We start from the raw sequence: 15,585 nt of genomic DNA, 5'->3' as shown, positions 1-15,585 counted from the left end.
CTCTCCTGGAGATAATGAAGCCCAAAATCAACTTTATGCTACTTTAAAAATCATTCTATTAAGGAAGTGGATGTAATTACTCATTTCATTCACCAGATGCCTTTAGATTACAAAACTGGTAATTAGACAACATTTATCACAATCATTTTGTTAAGAAAAAGACAGTCACTCACTTAGCCAGGTTACTTGAGCTGTAAAAGGTATCTGAATCATTCTATAGGTGCGCATTCTTATGAGCTTGATCCCTGGAATAAATGTTACGTGATTGGTCACTGTTTATCACATCTTCTCATGGCTGTTTGTATTATTTTTATTGTTATAATTACCAGGCAGGCTCAATCATGTATGCAGCAGACAAAAATATGTTGAAATATATTGATCCAGGAACACGTCTTACTTGGCAAAATCACAGTGACAGACAGTGAGAGAAAGCACCACTCACATTTCTTAACAAACTGTCAAAATGTGGTTTTCTACACAGTTCAGGTGATTGACGATTGTTATTTTTCTACTGGGCCGTACTACAAAAAATAGGAACATAAATCTCATTATTGAAGTGTATACTTTGTAATAAATGTACAATGCAGCATTAAAAATAGAGTAATCATGTCTAACACCACAAAGTAAAAGAGACACATAATATATACATATATATATACAGTATAAAGAAATTAATCATTTTTAATAAAAAATAAGAAACTGCACTAACAATATACAGTCAAGTTTGATCCACACCTGTATATAGTTATATTAGTATGCAAAGATTGTGATCCATTTAAGGGTGCAGGTTGTGAAGAGGATTCAGTCATAGGTTTATTGATTATATGGTGGTGGAGGAGGTGGAGGTGGGGGCTGGAACATAAAGCCCTGATTGGGCCCTGGGGGCCACGGGTTCATGCCCATGTGAAAGGGTGGAGGTCTGGGAAAGGGTGGGATCATTGGGCGCTGGAAAGGAAACATGTGTGGGTCCTGATGGTGGAACATGTAGTCAGGTTGGAAGTGGGGGTGAGTGTGATAGTTGCTATGAAAACCGCCGCCGCGACTGTGGTGCTGCCCACGGGGAATGTTGCGGTTCTGCCTGGGCTTCCGCCGGCCTGCTTTTTGAGGCTCTTTAGGGACGTCCGATTCATCCTCTGGTAAAGGAACCAAAGAAAGAGGATAAGAGAGAGTGGTTAGCGCATGTGCGCATTAAGTCATAGCGCTCATGTGGGAGACGCAGGTTCGAATTCAGCTCGCAACAAAAATGTGGACATAAAATGACTGTTTGACCCACCTGAGTCAGAATCGTTTTGCTGCCGTCTCTTTTTCTCTTTCAGCTTCTGTTTGGCCAGCTTCTCTTGCTCATCATCACTAAAGTCAAGTGCCTACACAGAATAAAAACCAATCAGCGGAGAGGCTAAACCATCACTTAATAACAGATAACACTGATGACATATTAAGGCAGGATATCACTCTCTCCATAGAGATTAAGCCTTTGCTGACCTGATTTCCCAAATAATAGTTATGAAAAGGGCACATTTACCTCAGGGGGTGGTTCCTGGTCATTCTTCCAGGATGCATCTGAGCCTTTGGTCCTTGTTTGAGAGGTATCATTTGTAAATGTTAGAGGAAACATACCACAGAAGAACAGCAAAGCGTTTTTTTTGTGTGTTTTTTTAACGAGGCACGCCCAAGATTTCCGCTCGAATGATGAGGTACTCACTTTTGAAGTTTCTCTGTAAAGACGTAGTCTGTGAAATCTTTAATTTTAGGGGCGCAGTAAACCGGGTCTCGAATTTTAAGATCTTTCTGGTCGATATCGTCATGGGAGTTGAACCTCAAAACGTAGTAGGGCTGACAAACCGGCCCGAAGACTTCAAAGACCTGAGGAGAAACCAACAACCTTTTAGTAACACAAAACAACGGTTTATTGAACAATATTGTCTTTTAAAAGAAGATGTGTTTCCACATTGCAAGACAACAGATTTAAAATAATTGTATATACAGTTACAAAAGTTTGGGAAATAAATTTGGCACATATGGATAATTGTAACTGACCTTGCCAACAGAGTTTCTGTTTTTGCTGAATAACACACTGTCTTCATTCAGTGCTGGTGTGTTCTTGTATGACTCCACGATCACTAAATAAAATGAATACATTTTGTATGAGATGGCCTTTAAATTCAGGCAAGACAAAACCTGCATGGTGTCTTCTAACTAAGATGGGTTTTGTTTTGCCCAGTGAAACATATGGGCAAATAGTTAAAGACATACTTAAAATCCTGAAAAAATGTGTCAGTTTCCCAAAAAATATTAAACAGCACAACTCTTTTCAACGCTGATAATAAGAAATGTATGAAATGTTTATGCTGCTTTAGAAACATAAGAAATGCCAAAATAATATAGCAAATATTAGAATGATTTCTGAAGGATCATGTGACACTGAAGACTGGAACAATGATGCTGAAAATTCAGCTTTGCCATCACAGGAATAAATTACATTCATTTTAAAATATATTAAAATAGAAAGAGGTTATTTAGAATTATTAGATTTTCTTCACAATATTATTGTTTTATATATGCTTAGAGTTTGCCAGAAGCCTGAATACCTAATTGCTCCACAATGCTTGATATTGTGCCAACGGGCTGCATCTCTGTGTCCTCTGGAAGGCTGATGATCAGGTTCTCCACTGCAGGAAGGTCCTAAACACACAGAAGATCAAGAAGCATCTTAGTTGATTCTAATCAAAGAAATTGAGAAATTTTGCCAATAGAAACACATCAATTGGGTTTATGGATTGCCGTTTAGGGAAAAAAAAAGGAGTGGTCTATTACAGCTCATTCCCCTCACCTCGATAAGCAACTCATCATGGATTTTCACTGGTACTGGCCTCTTCTCATTGCTCACTGCAACAACTTCATCATCTTCATCTGCATTCTTCAACACTACCTCAAGAGGCTCAGAGGAAGAAGAGGATGAGGACGATGAAGAGGACGATGAGGAGGACGAAGAGTCTGAGTCACTGAATCACACAAAAGTAATCATTAAATAATCAATAGTCATTTTGACTAGCTTATTGGAACATTATGTGCATAAAATTATTGTATATGAGCTTTATATGATGCTACTACAGCAGAAGGAGATTAACTGAAGATACCAAGCCATGGGTCAGATGCTACAGACTTTAACGTCTTATTATTTTACCTGTCTGAACAGTTGTCATCCGAGCTGTTCCCTCTGTACTGCATGCTCAACAGAGCCAATGACCCAGTGCCAGAGTGTGGACTAAGCACAACTCCACACTGCACCTCTGCAGGTCCAGTCTGAACGCTGGAGCTCTCATCTCCTGTTTGTTCAGACTGAATGCTGGAGCTCTGATCACCTGTCTGTTCAGACTGAACAATGGACATTTGATCTCCTGCCAGTCCAGAAAGATCACTGGTGCACGGTTCTGATGGTGGTACAAGTTGACCGCTTGAGTTCTGTTCACCAGTTTGTTCAGATGAAGTACCAGAGCTCTGATGTCCAGTGTCTATAGACTGATCACAGGTGTACGGACCTTCTGCTGGTCCAAGCCGACCCCTGCTGCACTGATCTCCTGTTTGTTCAGACTGAATGCTGGCGAAGGTTTCATCTGTTGGTCTGAGTTGAAGACCGGAGCTCTGATCACCATTCATTTCAGTCTGAAACTCTGTATTATTAATATCCAATTCCATTTTCTCATTTTCAGATTTGGACTCATCTTGATCCTGGAAAAGAAATGAGATTGAGAGAACGGATGAGATTGAGAGACTAATACAAACACAAATGTAACTAGATTTAAATATCTGCTATGCTTTTTTAACTTGATGTTGTGTGTCTATAGTATGTATATTGTGTCTGTTGTTTTCTTGAGATATTATTTTTTTCGTTTATACTTTATAAAATGCCTTGAGCAGTGACTGAAAGCACGTTATATTTGTATTATTATTATTATTTTAACTCGATAAACTCCTTTACGGTCACGTGATATCAACATTCGTCCATAAGAGGGCGACCCGCTACATGTAGAATAAAACAACCTTTTTTCCCCTAAAAGACTGACGTCTACATTATTTACCTCATGTGAATAAAAAAACATGTATGAAACAATATTTCAAAGATATTCCTCTAAAGTGCTGTTCATAGTTTTTTGCGTAATATTTATTTTATTTAACAAACGTGTACCTTTAAGTAACCAGCATGCAAGATTAAAGTAACTAATGAGGGTGGCAGTACGGATATAAGTGATGCAGTGACTTGCAATCCAATTTAGTATAAAAAATTTGACAATTAATTTCCAAAGTGAGCTTTATCACCCACTATCAGTTAATAAAAGTGACCTAACTAATGTTCATAGCTGATGTGTACGCTGAATTATTGATAATTCACGTTTAAAGTAAAAGTTTACACTTTTCTAACAGTCAGTACTTATTCAGTACGTACCAAAGTGAATATAAATGATCAAAACATACGCAAGGATATAGAATATTCTTTACCTGGCCATCAGTTACGTTCTCTGTGCTTGAATTCTCCATGTTTAGGTTTCCATGTGAGAACAGCGTGAAGAAGAAATCGCTATTTCACGTCATTGGCGTCACAACAACCGGAACCTTAAAGACTCTTTCAAAATAAAAGTCCCAATTATTAATGACAAAATCATAATAATTTTTTTTTTTTTAAAGAAGAAGAATGTATCATTTGTTTATCGTATATAATTAAAGATATTGTATTTTATACAATAATATAAATAGGAAGAGCACAAGCTGTCCAGGGCACTTAGGAAAGAAAAGCAAGAAACCTGATGTACTGAATCACGATTATTCTCTTCTTTTCATTGTTTGCCAAATTAAATGGCATATAAGTTATTAATACACACAGCCCATAAACTACCGCATCAGCATAAAGCTGGAATTAAATCCTTCAAAGTGTTGTAATGTAATTGGAAAAACAACTCCTTCGAGCCGGATTCGAACCAGCGACCTAAGGATGACAGTGTTGAGCCTCTACAGTCCTCCGCTCTACCAACTGAGCTATCGAAGGGTTGAGACAGCCTACTTTTCCGTGGAATTTGTCAGATTTCTTTTAGTTTTACGCTTAATATTGTTATACTAAATTGGTTACTGTTTGTATTACGTAAATACTTCCAGTATGTTGATTTAAAACTGCTGGTTGAGAATGAACTGAAGCAAGTAAACATTTTCCTTCGAGCCGGATTCGAACCCACGATCAGTCTGAGCTATCGAAGCCGAAGGAATGATGTGCTTAGAAAATCAATAGTAATTGGTTTATCATGAACCAATCACAACGCTTTTAAGAGACTGGCGTAACTGCAATGCATATCGTTGTGTCGGTTGAAGATGACATTGTCGAGAACAAAATAGTGGCTTCATGCCAACAATTTCTTCTTTTTTTTAAAATATGAATATCAGATCTACATTTAGGTTACAAGACATTATGTAGCAGCCAATACGGCTACTGTAATGTTAGTAAGTTACCAGCAGATGGTGCTATGGATCCACACATAAATCCTTGTACATGTAACGTACATACGATCAGAAAGCGCAAACTTACAGACATCGCCCAAAATAATTTTTTATATTTTTAAATTAACAAAAAATATTAACACACTCATGGTGATCAAAAGCTGTATATCTTTGTTCCGTAGAACACTTAAAAAAATATATATATATATATATATATATATATATTTGGTGACTATGACTAAAGCATTCATTCTGCCCATAATCTCTGGAAAAAAGTCACACGGGTTTAGAACCAGATTTGAGTGATTAAATGATGATACAATTAAAATATTTGGTAAATTTGTCCATAATGGAAAACAAGAACTACACCTCTAAACAGTAAAATTATTCAAACCCTCTCACAGTTTGACTGACAGTGACAGTCAAAGGGCAGATACTCCAACGTTTAAACGAGGGATTATGATATTTAGCCTATTATGTTTACATTTTTAAATTAAAATGAGTATTTGTAGTGACACTCGTAAACAAAGAGAAAAAGCAGCACACACACAAATGTCAGGAGGCCATGAACCTCACAGTGGTTTAATCCTAAAAAATATATGGCATGATTGACAACACAACCTGGATCAGATTAAATAAATCGAATTAAAAAAAAGTATGAAAAATAAATAATTAAAAATGTTATGCAGTTTTTGCTTTCAGATATTATGAATGTTACAAAACTGGGACTCTAATTATGTGAACGTGTACTGATCAAGTATCATTTCAAAGTAAAAGAAAAAAGAATTTAAAAAAGAAAAGAAAAAGAAATGTAGGGTTTATTTAAGAGTCACATCTGAAGGTTTCCTATATATATATATATATATATATATATATATATATATATATATATATATATATATATATATATATATATATATATATATATATATATATATATATAGGAATGATCATTAGTCACGTTAACAGAGAGATAAACAATGGCACATATTGGATTTCTAATTTAAAAGTTAAGTGGTGCTCTGAGGACTGTCATATTCAGGAGACAAAGTTAAATAAATTACTACCATTAACATACACATTTGAGTATTATATACAAAGGGAGTTATTGAAACAAAAATCTACAATTCAAATTTTGTTGTCAACAGATCTTAAGTATTATCCTATTTTACACCATGTGTGTGTGTATGTGTGTGTTAGTTCTTGTATCTGGAATTAAAAAAAAAACAAAAACAAAAACAAAAAAACCTGCAACTGTGATAAACAGGTGATACTTTTATGCATCCTCACCAAGTCCAGCAAAATAGACCCTTTCTCTAAAGGAATAATATACACAAACTCCTCTATGTACAGGATTCAAAACAGAACAGGTAACAGACTAACTAAAACACTGATTCTGACAGATCCAGGGCTCAGAGGCTGGAGAACAGAAGCACATGACGACTGGCCTCACACCGGCGCCCGCATCTGATTTCGGGACAGGCTGATTCGGTTTTCATTAATAGATTTGTGATCAAAACTTTGCTAAATAGATATGGCAGGTCTGATATCTCACTCCCATCTCAAACTGAAGTTTAAAGAGTTTGTACACATTCGGAATGTTATTCGGAGTTTGCATATATTTTTTGTTACAGGAAATGATGCGGAACCCAGTTGTCATTGCGACCAGCTACAGTCTCTGGCCTCTAATTGGTGTAAACAGAAACTTGATGAAACGAAGAGGTTATAAATCTCATCCACACACCGTCCCTCCCCCCCCTTTTAGTCTGTCTTTCGTCTTCGAAAAAATCAAAGAATCATCTTATTTTTTTTGTGCATAAATTATGACAAAATACATCCCTCCTTTTCCTTCAGCATCCCTTAAAATTCTCAAAAGCAATAGTGGTTTTTTATTTTCATCGGAAGAACCCAAGAATTTAGTTTGTAAACAGTCAAAATGTGAACCTCCAGATAACTTTACTTGTTTGGACATGGTAAATTGTCACAACGATGGATCTTTTCATATTATTTTGATGTGAATAACATAATGGAAAACAAGTCTTAAACACAAATCCTTCATGAACCGTTGCGCGGAGACCCTGTTTGACGAAGCCAGCCAATCAGAAGGGAGCGAGAGAACTTGTCTAGCCAATGAGAAGGCGGGACATGTGATGTGCAGTTCGGCTCCAAGCGGTGGCATAGCGACAGTAAGGAGATCACAGAAGGGGTTAAACGTTACATTAGGGGTCACTTTTTTGTTATTGGGCATTTGTAGAGCCCCTGCATAGGTGCCATTGGCAGTACTGGAGCAATGTGGTGGGATGCGAGCGGTAGATGAAGTATCGCACATCATGCCTTTTCGAACAACCGTAGGAGAACATCCAGGGGGTTTGACAGTTTAAAACAAGCCGAGTACGGGTGAGACCACAGATATCAGTCTTAAAGGGAATTCTTCGCTTTTTTTCCATAGCTTTTCGACAAAAAATAATAAATGCTGAAATGTGGTGAGGTGCGACATCGTAAAGTTCAATACCACCGACACGGGAGCCCGTTCCAACTTTCCTCTGTAAACTCCGGGGAAGCGTTGCCCATTGGCCATGAGCACAGTCTGTCACTGGCTCCGCCCCCCGACAAATTGTCACAGTTCTTTCCTCTGCAAAGCCCCTCCCCCTACGCATCAGATAGGCAACTCTGAATACTGTCCATCCATAACTGTGCATAATTGCTGTCCTGGGCACAGAAGTTGTATACTCTTTTGGTCGTCTTGAGCTGAAAGAGAGGGAGGGGAGGAGGTTAACGTGCTTTAAACAACACTGTGTGAATTATGAACAAATAAAGCAATGTGAGCTGATTAAAGAGGTCTTACATCAATGAAGGCTTTTTCATCCATGTTTTTAGGTGCTCCCATGGTGGGCGTCCCCGGAATGACAGATTCCACTTCAGCTAGCTCGATCACTCCCTTACACTCTTTATCTTGCCTGGTTTCATAGTATCGCAACTAGGAGAAAGAGAAAGGGGGGAATGCAGGAGCATCAATAGCAGTCCCTTTGAATTATTCTTGATTGGAAACGGACTGAAAACAGTTCATTTTTTATTTAAAACGTCTAAGATTTGCCGCATACTAAAACTATTATGGGTCTAAATCCTAAAATGTTTTCAATATTTTCAATTGCAATGAATTACCTGGTGTTTGGTCTTATCCAGTACAAACCAACGTGGTCTCCAAGGTTTCAGCAAAGCGCCTCTTTTGTATAAAATACCCTCGAAGCTCCTATATCCAAAGAAAAATACATCACTTTTATTAAAGAGAAGGTCCAGCCTTCAAACATTCAACTTAGGCCAATCCATATTGCATTTGAAACTACAGTAAAGAGCATTTTGCTAATTCTTTATGATATAGCTTTTAGAGTTCATTAAAAAAAAATTAAAATAAAAACTGTTTTTTTTTTTTATAATATTATAGAATTTGTTCATATTTTTAATTAGGTTTAGTTTAAATGTATTTGTTATTTATAAAAATATTAATTTATTTAGTTTAAAATTGAGCCATTTTGTTATTAAAATATACAATAATTTATTTAGTTTATTTTAGTTAAAATTTTAGTCATTTTGTCGTGTCTTTCAATTGTATTTCTATTTAGCTATAATTCAAAATATAATTCAGTTTTTAGTAATTCTAGTACTTTAACTAGAACATTTCTAATTTTCAGTTTAGTTTTTCATCTAAAATGTATATTTTTAATTGTATTTCAGCTTTTTTTTTTAAACAAATTATTTTTAATAGTTTAGTTAACATAAGAACATCACTGGTAAAAAATTTAAATTAAGAAAATATTATAAAATATTTATTTTTAAAAAAGTGTTAAAATTCATTTTGGCACTCCACTGGACCATTTAAAATGAACTAGCGAAGACAAAAAAACAAGTAAAAATCTGGGAAAAAAAAACTTGGTGATGAGTAACAGGACCTACACTTTAGATTTTCAGTTATACATTCATATAAATTAAATCTTAAGAGTTGATTTAAAAAGTCCATGGATGTGTCATGCATTATCTGCCCAAGCACGTTAGGTGAAACATCAACTCGTTACATCTATACAACCAAGACTAAAGCCGAGAGTGTCATTTCCCCCAAATCACACCCAGCGGCAGCCGGTGAAGATTGAAGAGAGCCTTCACAGACCTGTTCTCGCTCTCAGTGCTCTGGAACTGGCTGTAGAGCGTGCTGGTACTGGGCCGACCAGCTACAGGCGTGGACGTGGTGTTGCCCTCACAGTCCAGTGCCAGGTTAATGGAGGAGCCGACTCCGCTCTCTTGCAGATACACACCCTGAGAGCGCCGCTGGTGACTCAGATTAGATGACATGAGCAGAGAGCTGGAAAAGGAGTTCTGAAGAAGGAGAAACAGACTATTAGTACGCCATCCCATTAGTAATTTGTAGATGGAGATAAGATGTTGTTTAGACACTTACCCTGCTCTCTAGTCTGGACTCAACCCTTTGGGCAGTCTTAATCTTGTCCCACGTGTCCTTCCATTTCTCCGTAGGTTGTCCCAACTCAGTTTCTAGGTTCTGTACATCCTGCTCACAAACACACACACATATAAGACGATAATCAGGATGCATGTATGAAGAAAATACTTTCATTATAATGAGCACTTTAGCTTTACTCCCTCACCTGCAAGAGTTTGGTGATGGCATCAGGCACTACTTTACTGAGGCTGTCATAGCAAGGCCAGACGATCCTCCGCTGGGACTTGGGTGCTGTCGTCTCCTGCCTTTCACCGGCTTCTTCCTGTGGCTTCTCCTGTCGACCCCGCACTAATTCCCAGTCAAAGGACGGACCCTCAGAAAGCGTTTCCTCCGTGTAGAAGTCCCAAACCTTCAAGTTGGAGATGAAACTGTAGGGCTTTAAGACCTGCAAAAGAAATGTGGGTTACACACAATAACCAACAGAGGGCACTAGTGTATTACTAGTATAACATAAATAGAAGAATATGTATAAAAATAAAATATTTTTCAATATTGTAGTGGTTGAAAGTAATTTAGTCAATTTATTTATTTATTTATTGTGTGCAAATTACATAATGAAAAGAAAAAGTCAACAATCTCAAACTAAACTGAGTAAGACAAGAACAAAATTAGAAAGTGACCTCTTCCTCCTCCGGTGAAAACATGTAGTTGTAGAATATGGGGGTCTTCTTGTTGAGTCGATCAATGTAATCCCAGACAGACTTGCACACCTGAGGGTTCTTCCTCTCACCTTTTTCCTCATACAAGACACCTAAACAGAAAACACATTGGGATAGGGACAAAATAGGGTTTAATGATTGAAAACTGTAAATATGCATTATGAAACTTCCCGCCAAGTCATTTGACTTTTGACAGTAATACACGAGGAAACAATAACATGAAAAGATCTGATCATCTCATTACGAGAGTCAAAGATTAGTAGGCATTATGTGGATGTAATGGATATGGATTTAAACTCACCAAGCTCAATGCGCTCATAGTCTGAGTCCAGCAGGAAGGTGCGGAAGCGATTGGATACGTAGTGGTAGGCTAGAAACTTCAGGTAGTACTGACTGAACTCAAACTCCATGGGGAACTGCAGATGGATCTGTTGTGAAAATGAGCAAAGGGGAGAATACTGAAATGTAACATCTATCAGATCTTAATGTGCAGAACTACTAATTAAATTTGCTTGCATTAAACATGGACTGACAGGAAAATCATTATAAGAGTACTAAATGTACATTGCAATTGTAACAGCCAGGTTTATATGCCCAAAACCACAACACAAAACCATATAAAAGAGTATATATGACAAAAAGAACCGGGCCCAAGACCGAACCTTGTGGAACACTTATAGAAGTAAATCATTACTATGCATTTCGATCAATCAGAAAAGTAATTATGAAGGCATCTACAAACAGTGGAATCATAGCGATGAGGTAAAAGACATTTAAAAGGAACAGAGTTTTTTTTACACATTGGCTTTTTTACTTGAAAAGGACGAATATATTTTTTTTCCCACCACGATATAAAAAAAATTATTTACTTATTTTGTTGCATAAATAATAGGGTGGCCCTTAAATGTACGGAATTTTTTTTTTGTTTGTTTTTCTGCAGCCTGACTCGCTAGATTTGTTCCATTTATGCTAAAAACACCCCAGAAAAAAAATGGGGCAAAAATATTCATATTTAGAGGTAGCTCAAGCACATCAAAGTTCACGTTTTTTTTAGGCAATTCTACAAGTCAGCAAAATTCTTCATTCTAAAACGTTTAGCATTGAGCATTGTATTCAATACTATACACAGTTTGCAGAATGCATCAAATCACATAGCCTATTACTTGATCACAGTTCAGTGTGAGTACTATATTAATTATTTAACCAAATATATCTTACACAACATACATTTGACTATTGTAAGATAACTCACTAAACTCAACTAAAAGTCCTAAGAAATCCTAGTTGAGGAAATATGTTAAATTCTCACCAATCCGAGATGTGTGCCAATAAGGCCAGACAACAGGGTGTATTGTTGCCTGGCCTTATTGGCACACATCTCGGATTGGTGAGAATTTAACATATTTCCTCAACTAGGATTTCTTAGGACTTTTAGTATGTTGTTCTGGACACCTCATAGAAATGATCTAAGCTGCAAAAAATTATTTTACAGTTAGTCTGTCGTAAAACGCTACTTTGCCTGGACTAAGTTTGCACAGTTCAAAGTCAATAGTTCAGAGTTTCTTAACACCACGCATTTCTGTGAAAGTGGCTTTGTTAGCCCGTCGTTAACACAATTTATGCTTCTGCAAGAAATGCATAGAATATATTTTGTGCAAAATAGGTGTAAATTCAGAATTGCCATTAAATAAGCAAGTATGTAATTTAAATAGTTTAGATAAAATCATGCAAGTGGTAATTATCACAAATTGAGCATAATAACTGATTATACAAAATTTCAACGTCATCGAGCCACCTCTAAATATTGTTCAAATGAGCTCATATTTTGCCTGAATTATTTGTTCATGTATTGGAACAACTTGAGGGGGTCAGACAATTATAAATCAAAAATTGAAAAATAAGGGCCACCTTAATAAACAATGACTGTAAACTAAGAATGTCAGAGTAAAATGATAAAAAATACCTTTAGAACCATATATACAGTATATATGAGGAAAAGAATCTGACCTAAGACTGAACAATGTGGGACAACTATATATTATAGTGGAGTCCTAGTGATGAGGTAAAAGCCATTTTAATGGAACAGATATATTAAGTGAGAAGGACGTAGGATAAGAAGCAAGAACTCCTGGATTTCTAGAAGCTTAATCGTTTTCATCGTGTAAAAGATTACAATCATCTCTGATATCTTGTCAAATCCAGATTTTCCCACTATTAAGCAATCTTTTTCTTTATATGTGTGGGAAAAGAAAGACTGTCCTTATCTTCAGGGAAAATAAGCTGGATAAGGCTTGCGCAATCCCGTTAAGTTATAGTACGGCATCTCATCTTCAAAGGTGTGGTAGGTTTAGAGTGACGAAGCAGGAAGTTGGAGCAGGTATGTGAATATCAGCATGTATTAACAAGCTGCTTTCCTGTGCCAGCTGAATTTACTGTACCTGCTCACATCATCACCAAACAGATCAAGTTTATTATATTTCCCTTTCCTTTGGACAACACCTTTAAAATAGTGATTGCTTTTATCAGCATTTAACAAAACAGTCATTTGACTATGGGGATGTAATTATTACAGTGCACAAGATAAGAACTTTCCAGAAACAGCTCCACTGAAAAACTGAATAAATATAAATAATGCATGTAAAGCGACACATCCTGTATGTAAAAATAGCATGCATTTGAGTGCATCAAGAAAATGGTGAAACATGAGTTTGCTCAACAAAAATGTTAAAGTACTGGCATATATTGCAAAGGCGTGTGCATGTACTATGACTGATGGTGATACTAATTTCTTGACAAGCAAAATATTGGGAAGGTTAAGAATATTATCAGCCACCCTGCCCTCTAGCAACTGGAAAACCTGTATCGAACAGCCACCGGTAGACATACCTGGTGAACACAGTCGAGGAACTGAAGGAAGACTGGTGTGAATCCGCTGCTCTGGCTGGTTAGCGTCTGGGCTCCACGGTGGCTGAACCGATGGCCAAACGACATCCACTCTTTCTCCACGAGCAGCCTGAATCCATCAATCGTTCGGTAGTATGGATCCGACAGCAGCTGCACCAGGGACACCACCTAAATCCAACACAGCATTAATGCACACATGGCAAAAAATTGATGGCATACACCACTCATGCACGTTTAAGTGTGTGTCCTACCTGTGTTGTGACATCCCAGCCATCTTCTAAACTAACCATGACAGAGGAACCAGTGTCCAGCAGCTCCACAACAAGAACAGACACCTGTAGAACCCTGTGAAGCTACGGGACACAAACACAATAAACATCAATAACATCAAAAATACTCTGGATTTTATAATTGTCAGATAAACCCAATTAAAATGTGGAAAAGTGTAAGGTACCAGATTCATCCACTCTGACTCCTCCAGGCAACGGTGAAAAGTCATGTTTTGATCACTGTTGGTTGTGGAAGGCACACAGGCTTTCATCAGCTTCTTGAAACTGTTCTTCACCTGCCGTACATCAAAGACCTCGATGGGCACCACCTCCCACTGCTGGAACGAGTCCTGCTTTCCACCCTGAACACGACACCACAAGGCACAATTCAATATTGTGAACACGACACCACAAGGCACAATTCAATACTGCAATCAATAGGTTTGATTCAATCTAGAATTTATGGAATCTGTATTGTAAATACATCAGAATTGTAAACACAGTGGCAAAAAAGTTCATTTTAGACCCTTAGAACACCACAATAGAATAACAACAACAATGATAATAGTAATAAATAGTGTAATAAATATTTTAAAATATTTATTCTTTAATAGAAAAAATAATTATATAAACAACAAATACATAAAAGTATTGTTAGTATAAAAATAATAAACATTATTATTTATTGATCTAAATAAATACAATTATTATGACCATCATCTTTATCATTATTATTAATAATCATAGTAATCTCATTAGACCTCAAAATTACAAAAATGAAATGTGTATTAGTTCTGGTGGTGACAGTTCTTGAAAATCAACTAATATTGCTCTCGTAAGTTACTTCATATATAGAGTCATATTCCTATGAAATTTTATATATTTTAACTCTTTCCCCACCAGCAAAAAAAAAAAAAAAAAAGTTGCCGGCCAGCGCCAGCATTTTTGATCATTTTCACAAAACTTTCACGGCCCCCAGAATATTTTGTTGAAAATCTGAACATGCAATATGTCAAAAGAAAGAACCGATCTTTTTTCATCAACAATTGAATGTGGGTAAGTTTCATCAAAAAAAGCTGAGAAAATTGCATTTTTGTCAAAGACTACGCCTGCATCGATTCAGAACCATGATCAAAACATAGATGGAGAAGATCGAGTCCATCAACACCACCAAAGACATTTCATTTGGTAACATTAGGCAGTTTTAAATGACGGAAAATTCTGTCAATGGCGGTAAAAGAGTTAAGACAGTAACCTTGAGCTGGGACTTGTCTCCAATGATGTAGAGGTACGCTCTCTGTTGGCGAAGGAAATAGGTCTCGGTTGGGCCTCCGTTAGCTTGAGGAGACTCTTTCCCAGCCAGCCTGTTCCCCACATCTGGGTTATACGTGCTGAGCCGGCCACTTCCACGAATACTGCCCCATTTCCCTGAGAAACACAAAGAGGACCAATAAAGATCATTTACTGATGGAGAATGGGCAATTCATTCTGCTTTGTGGAATCATTTTTGTGTTTATTTTGGGAATTGGTGTAGAGAATTTGTGATTTCTGCAAACACATTACAGACGATGACAATGACAATCCGGTGGATCACATGCAAAGAGATGCTAATCACATCCGCACAAACAGTACAAATAAAACAAACAAACAAGGTGGTCAACGATTAGTTAGCACAGATAAAAGAAGATGACAACACTACTTGGACACTTAGTGCTCAAACTTGCTGGCGTCATTGTCGAGAAATTTGATTGGTTAGATT

General features: G+C 36.9%; 2 protein-coding genes across 9 annotated transcripts in view; both read right to left on the bottom strand.

Annotated features, from left to right (window-relative positions):
- Positions 1-294: 294 nt before the first annotated feature.
- On the bottom strand, positions 295-4,639 carry naf1 (nuclear assembly factor 1 homolog). The gene is made up of 9 exons (XM_082166263.1): positions 4,498-4,639; positions 3,185-3,729; positions 2,831-3,002; positions 2,589-2,682; positions 2,038-2,120; positions 1,703-1,863; positions 1,523-1,574; positions 1,274-1,364; positions 295-1,133 (listed from the first exon to the last, which is right to left on the bottom strand). The coding sequence occupies exons 1-9, from the start codon at positions 4,534-4,536 to the stop codon at positions 814-816; spliced, it is 1,557 nt and encodes a 518-aa protein (XP_082022389.1). The 5' UTR covers positions 4,537-4,639; the 3' UTR covers positions 295-813.
- A 1,398-nt stretch (positions 4,640-6,037) lies between these two features.
- sbf1 (SET binding factor 1) overlaps positions 6,038-15,585 on the bottom strand; it is a 58,743-nt gene continuing 49,195 nt past the window's right edge. For all 8 annotated transcript variants that reach the window (XM_082166220.1, XM_082166224.1, XM_082166226.1 and 5 more), the window contains 12 exons: positions 15,082-15,254; positions 14,012-14,188; positions 13,809-13,910; positions 13,540-13,725; positions 10,955-11,081; positions 10,615-10,745; positions 10,140-10,379; positions 9,935-10,042; positions 9,647-9,852; positions 8,647-8,734; positions 8,330-8,461; positions 6,038-8,232 (listed from right to left, as the gene is read on the bottom strand). In XM_082166220.1, the coding sequence (XP_082022346.1) occupies positions 8,134-8,232; positions 8,330-8,461; positions 8,647-8,734; positions 9,647-9,852; positions 9,935-10,042; positions 10,140-10,379; positions 10,615-10,745; positions 10,955-11,081; positions 13,540-13,725; positions 13,809-13,910; positions 14,012-14,188; positions 15,082-15,254 (1,769 nt within the window). In that variant the 3' untranslated portion in view covers positions 6,038-8,133. The remainder of the gene's footprint in view (positions 8,233-8,329; positions 8,462-8,646; positions 8,735-9,646; positions 9,853-9,934; positions 10,043-10,139; positions 10,380-10,614; positions 10,746-10,954; positions 11,082-13,539; positions 13,726-13,808; positions 13,911-14,011; positions 14,189-15,081; positions 15,255-15,585) is intronic.

Source organism: Leuciscus leuciscus (assembly GCF_965113295.1).
Source record: "Leuciscus leuciscus genome assembly, chromosome: 4".
Taxonomy (NCBI): domain Eukaryota; kingdom Metazoa; phylum Chordata; class Actinopteri; order Cypriniformes; family Leuciscidae; genus Leuciscus; species Leuciscus leuciscus.
This window is presented reverse-complemented; position numbering and strand designations above follow the sequence as displayed.

Coding starts and splice junctions, on each gene's coding strand:
- naf1 (XM_082166263.1), bottom strand. CDS start 4,536: ATGGAGAATTCAAGCACAGAGAACGTAACTGATGGCCAG. Junction 1,365..1,522: donor ACCAGGAACCACCCCCTGAG/GTAAATGTGCCC, acceptor TATTCTGTGTAG/GCACTTGACTTTAGTGATGA. Junction 1,134..1,273: donor GCAAAACGATTCTGACTCAG/GTGGGTCAAACA, acceptor TTCCTTTACCAG/AGGATGAATCGGACGTCCCT.